Source organism: Syzygium oleosum, unplaced genomic scaffold, assembly GCF_021117445.2.
Source record: "Syzygium oleosum isolate NSW1041296 unplaced genomic scaffold, Sole_v2.1 Sole_v2.18, whole genome shotgun sequence".
In the NCBI taxonomy this organism is placed as follows: domain Eukaryota; kingdom Viridiplantae; phylum Streptophyta; class Magnoliopsida; order Myrtales; family Myrtaceae; genus Syzygium; species Syzygium oleosum.
In genome coordinates this window covers 341472-349407 of record NW_026607502.1, presented here as the reverse complement: position 1 = coordinate 349407, position 7936 = coordinate 341472, and the positions used below count along the sequence as shown (strand labels likewise).

Below are 7936 nucleotides of genomic sequence, written 5' to 3'. Positions count from 1 at the left end.
GGAAGTTCAATGGAGAGCCTGAGAAGTTTCGGTTCCAAATATCTCTGCAAGCAGATTCGGTGAAGGGCTTTGCCAGAGAAATGGAGTTACTGGAATCTCTGTGCAAGAAACCAAGCTCCGACGAATTCAGGGCAATTGGTGTGGTGGAGAAAGGAGGAATTGGCAAAACAACTATGCCAATTGTTCTTCAGCAACGCACAAATGACTAGAGAGTTCCTTCCTAGAATTTGGGTGAGCTTGTCCAGACAGCCTACTGAGAAACCCGAAAACAAGGCAGAAATTGTTAAGGCGGTGTTATTCCAGCTAGGTGTGGAAGAGGAAGTCGGTGATATCGAAGCTAAATGTACGTCTGTGGATCATAAACTAAATGCTCTCGTCGCTTTACTCCACACGCATCTGTGGGGGAAGAAGTATTTGATTGTCTTGGACGGTGTCCACGATGTGGGCGTCCGCGATAAGGACGTCTGCGATGAGGGTGTCCCCGATGTGGGTGTCTGCGATGCGGGCATCCGCGATAACGGCGTCTGCAATGCGAGCAATGAATGGTATTCCAATTTGGGCTCTAGCTTAAGCAACGGGGGTCACTGGGGTCATCGCCTTGTGCACGGATTACCGAAAGGGTACGGCAGGAGAGTCATTGTCACGTGTAGGAATGAGGAGATGGCCAGGAAAATGGTTGGAGAGGACAATCTGCACCGGATAATGCTGCTTTCGAATACTGAAATCTGCTGGGAGATATTCGAGAATTCAGCCAAGCAACAAGAAAAGCAAATTGATTCTACCAAAGAGGAGCTGAAGCAGGATATCAAGAATAAGTGCGCTGGCCTCCCCTTAATACGCCAAACTAATGGGTCAAATGTATGAACCAACAACTTCAGCAGCACCAGCAAACACAACTCCATGACAGTAGTGAGACTGAATTGAAGTTGTGTATCTTGCATTTCGTATGTCATCTTGAGAAAAACTTTGTTTATTACTGTGTAGAGTCCGTACAATTTGGGCATTAAATCCGTTATTTGTAACAAGAGAATCCATCAGAAAATCAAATGTTTGATTCTACCTCATTTTGCATCTGGGGCTCTCTGGTCATCTTTTCCACGACAAAAATAATGACCACTACACAGGTGTTTATGCTTCGGTAACACAAGGGCTCAAATTTCTGTATTCTCAAGCAGCTAGTTTTCAGCAGTTCTGAATAAGAATTCCACAAGTCTGAATGAACGATGTAACTAAATCTAATCTTCTGCGAGCAACATTCTGCTAAAGAACGATGCACGCTAAAGAATTATGTACATAAGAGAAGCTGCATGTTTTTGTGTCCTGATGAGAAGTTCCAATGCGTTCATATTACACAGAACTAGTACACAAACAACATTAGTTTACTCTCGTTTAAAAGTTACTTAACACTAGACATGTGCCTAAGAAACTGCATTGTTCTGTTTCTCCAAGATCGACCTTGATTGCCAGGGCCATCATCAAAATGAAGTCATTTATAAACAGCTTGAGATGAGAACATCGTTTCTCGATTATATGAAGTGGGAAATCTCTTAAAAAAAAGAATTGTATAAATGTGTGGCATTCTGGTAGCAGCAAGAGGAATTGATCAGAACTTGGTAGGAATCTCCAAAGTGCATACAAAATTCATGAGAAACCATGCACTTTCTGAAGACATTCTTTCTGAATTTCTCTGCCCTACCTTCATGATCATCTGCAAGATTTCTATTTACAGTTCCTAAAGAAATTGTCTTATGACATGATGCTAATGATGGCTTTTACAGGTGAGGTGAATCAAATGAGAAAATCTTCAATTGATTCTGGCACGTGTATTACCCTGCTGCTATGAACTCTTAACCAACAGATCAACATGGTTGACTCTAGACGGATGATGCTGTAACTTTTAGCTGATGTATCCTCTCAGAATATGCAATACAGTCCTCTGGAAAGTCTCTGATTTTAAGTGTGCTCCTCATTTGAAGAATTTGAACCAGGAGAGTTTCTTTTGTGGGGAACAAAGCAAAGATTATCGAATGATAAGGTGCAACCAACTAAATCATTTGCAGTACATTAAGTTCATTTCACAGGCCCAATGTCCTAAGCATGCACCGAAAATGGAAAATGGGGTCCTATATGGATGTATACGATTTGGATTATTTCTTGGGTTAATACCACGAAAAACTCCAAACTGGTACACCTGTAACAATTTTACCCCCCACCATCAAATTTTACCATTAAATTTGTAGATGTGGATGACACATGATAACATGGTATAGTGACGTGACAAGTTCACGTGGAAATTCATAGAGTGAATATCATGAAAAACCTCAAACCGGTCAACTAACAGAGAGTAAATTTATCACAAGATTATCATTTTAGGATTTTTGGTGATCAAAAAATTAGTTTGGGATAAATTTGTCATATGTGTACCAGTTTGGGATTTTTTGTGGTAAAAAAATTAGTTTGGGGCACACATGTTTTTCGTGGTAAAAAAATTAATTTTGGATAAATTTGTCACAGGTATACCAATTTTGGGTTTTTCGTAATATTAACCCTTATTTCTTTTCGGAGAAAATTTCAAATAGGATCTAAAGTGGGTACTAATCGATTTTCTGAAGAGAACATTGAAGTTCCTTAACACGGAAGACATCAATACCGACGTTTATACACGGAGGTTTCATGCTGGAATTTTTAGGAGCGTCATTGTGTACTTCATCTTTTCGAAACATACCAAACCATATGATACTACATTCAAAGGTCGAGGTGAATTGGATAATGAAATCATCTCAAACGTTGTAAACTGTCTGCATAGCTGTAAGCAGCCACTAGAACCTGACAACTAAATGCCAATTCTAATAAAATCCGACTCTTTCAGTTACTGCTTCCTCTCTCTTTTCACGCAGTGGCGTCCTCCTTCTCCCAACTATATGTTTTGCTAGTCTTTCTCGACAAATTTTGGTTCAAATGCGGTCTCCACTTTTGGAGGGTAGTATTGTCTCCCCAAGTCCAGTGCTGTGCTTTTGACAAGCCAAAATTTCTCGACTCTTTAATGAGACCCAGCAGATGAAATTGTCGAAGTCTGCATACCATCTCATGTGAGCATTTACTGCTCAAAGTAGGACGCTTATAAAGTAGTCCAACAAACGTTCCTGCATATGGGGAACAACACAAGAATTCGAGAACACTGCAGTAGTGATAAACGTATGAGGTTAATCATAATTGTAGCTAGTGAATGAGCACATGTACTCGGGACTGATAATGGCCACTGTGAAATCCATGTTAGGGGATTCCTTGTTCTCACAGTTAACTATTTACTATCAGGCAGCACATCTCCAAATGTGTAGTTTACAGATAATCACTGAGATTAGCACTCAGAAAGTTAGCAGCTTCACAAAGTGAATGCAAAGAATTCCCTGACAGGAGAACTATGTAAGGTGGACATGAATAGAAAGCCAAACCATCCACGGAGATTTTATCTCGTGCAGAATAACCTTGAAACAAGCAATAATCAAAGCTGCTTCACTGACCAGATAAATACAACAACCAATATGGTCTAGCAGTTTCTGAATCTTGCAACTGATGATGGCTGATAGCTGAACAAAAGCCAAAGAATTCCCTGACAGGAGAACTATGTAAGGTGGACATGAATACAAAGCCAAAACCATCCACAGAGATTTCATCTCCTGCAGCATAACTTGGAAACAGGCAGTAATCAAAACTGCTTCACTGATCAGATAAATACAACCACCAATGTGGTCTAGCAATTTCTGAATCCTGCAACTGATGACGGCTGATAGCTGAACCAAAGCCTTAGATGGGTCGAGTTTCCTGCTACGAAGTACGAACTAAGCAATAAGCATAGTTATTAAGTTTGCTTAAAAAACGATACGGTCTCCTTTTCACTTGGAGTGATGAAATTCCCTATAACTCCTTAGACAAAGCAAAAATTCATCTCTCTCTGATTTTGACTGAAAGTTTATCATCGAATGTAAAGGTAAAAGACTTCCATTGCATCACCAGAATGTAAACAAAGCAAAATGATACTCGAAACTATTATCATTTAGTGGTGGAAGAAGAAACAGGGATAGGACAAATGGTATCCTTCCGTTTAAGAAAAGACCAAGACAAACCCAATCCCGATTCTTCCATCTGTTTAGCTTCCATTTTCCCATTCAACCAAACTCCACGCTCATCACAGGGGAAGAAAGTGAGCTCGGGACATTTGACCTTCTCCAAGTAAATTAGCTTTGGAAATGACTTCTGCAGTTCTCCCCAATCCATCTTCAGCGGCTTTAGTCAATCAATCATAATCTTTCGGAAGCTCCAACCATCTCCTCTGCCTCATGTTCAATTCTTCTTGAGAAAAAAAATATATACCTTAAGCTCTTGTGATCCCTAAAGACTTCGCATTTTTCGTCATACAAGTAATGCTGCCATGTGATTCCAACTGTCTACAAGCATAAGCCCAACTTTACCATTTGCATCGCCAAAATTCTGAAATTCCTTTTTCTGTCCACTTCTACTAATCATTTCCTAATTTCACATCTAATGCTTAGTCTTCCCATTTCGCATTATTATCCTCAAATCGATCCACTGAAAATTATTACTTACAATTTGTCATGCCTAAAAGATCACACTACTGAAGTATTCTAGCATCCAAACACCTCTTATATATATATATCAATTCCTGCATAGTCTCTAATATCTCCAAAGTATCATCAATTAACAAAATATCGTTGCGACAATTTTCTCCAGTAGCATAAAGTTCATAATCATTCGCCAACACTTGAAATATAATCCTCAGAATATCCATCAAGTCAAAATATATCACAACCTAAATTTTCACAAGTTGTCGATTCTCCTTTCAACATTCCATTCACTTCAATTACGTACATAGTCCAAGAATATCACATCATCCACTTGAAGATTCGTGCAAATCAACTCTTATTTATTGCACAAAAACTTTCGAATACTTTTCCTGTCCTTACACTGGAGCTCCCCTTATGTTCAGACACAAGATCTTAACTTCCCATGTTATCCTATTGTTCTGAATCATGCCTAGTTCTTGGAGATTTCCTCCCCTTATGTTAAGACACTTTAGCAACTTCAATTTGCCTTCAATCAACCAAGCAGGAGCGGCAGTCCCTGGAAAGCACTGGAGCTCCAATTTCTGCAAGCCCCTGATATTTCCTGCATTTAGGGAAAAGGTCCCGGTAGGATTGTGTCCCCTGAAGGCAAATGTCCTGCTGAGTTTTCTCCTCTCCGCAGGAGCTGTCTGTGCTGGTTGAGGAAGTTCATTCGGTTGTACGGAAATGTTGTCTTGCTGAGTTTTTGTGCTGTTTGTTTTATCACCCATCTTGACACTGCTTGCATTGCTTGAGATTGCTGAATAGTTCAGTTGTTTAGAAATCTTATTTTGTTTTTCCTTAGACGGTTTCCCTCCCCAAGCTATCGTTAACTTCTTAAGATTCTCAAAACCTTGCAGTACTTTTAGCTCTTTGTCTGTTGGAAAATTTTCCCTCCCTGTATAGATGCCCAATTTTCTTAACTTCAGCAATCCTACCAAATCTTCAAGAGTACATGAGTTGCTGCCGATCGAGTCACCAATGACAAAACCCTTGAGAACTTGGAGCTGCGCGAGGAAAGAAAGCTCTTTCGGAATGCGATCCAGCAAGTAGCACTGTGATATATCCAAATGCGTCAGCTTCTTGAGTGCACCTATGTTCATAGGAGGCAACTCTAAATTGTGGCATGCATTAAGATCCAGGATTTTCAAGCTGGTGGGCTTGCAAATGGAATCTGGGAGCTCTGTAATTCTAGAGATACCTTGAAGACTCAAGAGTTGAAGATGCTTCATATGCTTTACCCCTTTCAAGATCTACGTGCCCTCAACTTCTATATGATGCTTGGCAAAATCTTGCCAACTACTAAGGTATAGTACATTGAGATTTTTCAGCTTCGAGAACCAATCCAGCTTAAAATCAGGATAAGGATCGTTGACGTTGAACGTGGTTTGCAGTTTTTCCAGATCATTCTCATTTTTTGTCAACCTCTCCCTAGAAGATTTTCCTTCAGTTCTCACCAAGCATGCTCTGTAAGACCACGAGAAGTCTTCAGTAGGAACTCCCATCGAATTGAAACTAAAGAACCCAACTTTCCCCGCAACGGCAATTACCACAAAGCGGACCAAAGGATCCATCTTGAATCCGATCAGTTTGCGTTTCTTGAGTACAGGTTCGACCAAACCTTTCGCAATGAGCTCCTTGAAAACATCATCAGCGCTCGCATCGTCGGAATCCACCAAACCCTCTCCCGTCCACCAGTTCACTATAAGCCTCTTCCTCAAAACAGCATTCTCAGGGAACAGAGAGAAACAAAGCAAGCACAGCTTCGATCTCGGGTCGAGATCCTCAAAAACACACGAGAGGTCATCGAAAAACTCTTCGAAAGCAGGGGCACCCAGAACTTTTTTCTTCATGTCTTGTTTCGGCATTTCATCGACAAGGTAGTACGCGTTAAACACGAACCCCGTGTCCGATTGATGAGCACTAGCATTAGAGGTAGACAGTTTACGGAGAGAAGGAACCTGGAGTTTCAGATTCGTTACCATGTCGCTGATCGAGCGAAACTTGCTGTGGGACTTGCTGACTGCTGATCGCGCGGTTGCTTCCCTTAACCTGAGCCATGCTGCTCAGGATCTGATCCAGCGAACGGCGTTGTTCCTCAATGTTCTCGAACTGCGAGCCGAAGTCCACCTCCAACTTCCTGAACTTGGTCAGCGTGCGCTCGATGTAGTTGAGGTCTCTCCGCAACTTCTCCGCCTGATTCCGAAGCGTACCATTGCTCCCACGAGAGCTCGCGCTCCAGCTCGAGCCTCCCTCGCCGCCGCCGCCGCCCTTGGCCTCGACCTTCCCCTCCTCGGCGGCGACACCGCCGTCGTCGCTCTGGGGCACAGGCTCCGGAAGGGAGTCCGTCACTTTGGAGACGAACGCGAGCAACGCGGGGATCGATTTGATGATGGGCTCGACGTTCTGGATGTCTCCGTGACTTGACAGGGGAAGCGGACCGTCCGGCGGCGGCATGGCCGGTGCGGTGGGCACGAGAGAGTTTGAAGAGGTTGAAGCGTTGAGTCGAATCTTCCAAGCATCAATACAGAAGCAGAAGAAGAGGAAGGAGTGAAGTCAACGGTTCTCCTCACGTGCTGAGCTGGAGGTAGAAGGAGGGAGTCCAAGCTGACGTGGCCGAGGAAATCCTTGCATGGCGCGGATTAACGTCACGTGCGCTGCACGTCGCTATGCGTTCGTCTTTTCTTTATTTTTCTCCCATTTCCTTTTTCTCAGTCTAGAATAGATGTTCATTTTTTAATTATTGAAAGAATAACGAAATGTTTATTCGATGTTGCTTTCAAAGTGGTAACAAAGAAAATGATTGTTAGATAAATTTATTTCTCCATTTAATTTCAATTAATAGTCATCGATTAATTCATTATGATGTTGCACAAGGAATTGAAAACAATGGCGCCCGTTTAACAAAGCTAAAAGAACTTAATTGCATCTAGCGGCAGTTGAGTACCAAGAAATAACAAAGAAGAAAATATCATCTGGAACCCACGTTTATCCCCGCTGAAATTTCAAACATGCGAAATTGCTAATTACTTTGACCGGCTAAGAAATGCATTTTTAAATAAAATCAGCTTGCAAATTGATTAGTGCTAGTTTAAAGAAATAGGAGAAAATGAAAATTTCGAATACCAACCTCATGCTTAATTTTTGGCATAAAAATGACAAGTTTTAGGACTTATCTTACAATCATCCCCACGCAGAAATAGAATTACTCTGAAAGTCCAAATACGACAGACATAACTTAACAGAAGGCAACGTCTGGCCAATAACAAAAGTTAAAACAAGGCAACCTACCTCAATATTATCGTTTATATTTTATA

At 41.5% G+C, this 7936-nt stretch overlaps 2 protein-coding genes across 2 annotated transcripts; one reads left to right on the top strand and one right to left on the bottom strand.

The window, feature by feature from the left end:
• The first annotated feature begins 201 nt into the window (after positions 1-201).
• LOC115694346 (uncharacterized) lies at positions 202-864 on the top strand. The gene has a single exon (XM_030621474.2). The coding sequence runs from the start codon at positions 202-204 to the stop codon at positions 862-864; it is 663 nt and encodes a 220-aa protein (XP_030477334.2).
• A 5008-nt stretch (positions 865-5872) lies between these two features.
• LOC115694351 (uncharacterized) lies at positions 5873-7076 on the bottom strand. The gene is made up of 2 exons (XM_030621481.1): positions 6672-7076; positions 5873-6580 (listed from the first exon to the last, which is right to left on the bottom strand). Exons 1-2 carry the CDS (start codon positions 7074-7076, stop codon positions 5873-5875), a joined length of 1113 nt encoding a protein of 370 aa, XP_030477341.1.
• Positions 7077-7936: the final 860 nt, after the last annotated feature.

What these genes read in the sequence shown, in the direction of transcription:
- LOC115694346 (XM_030621474.2), top strand. Translation starts at nt 202, where the DNA reads ATGACTAGAGAGTTCCTTCCTAGAATTTGGGTGAGCTTGTCCAGACAG.
- LOC115694351 (XM_030621481.1), bottom strand. Translation starts at nt 7,076, where the DNA reads ATGCCGCCGCCGGACGGTCCGCTTCCCCTGTCAAGTCACGGAGACATC. An exon ending in TCCTGAGCAGCATGGCTCAG is followed by an intron (nt 6,581 to 6,671) that starts GTTAAGGGAAGC and finishes CTGAAACTCCAG; the next exon opens with GTTCCTTCTCTCCGTAAACT.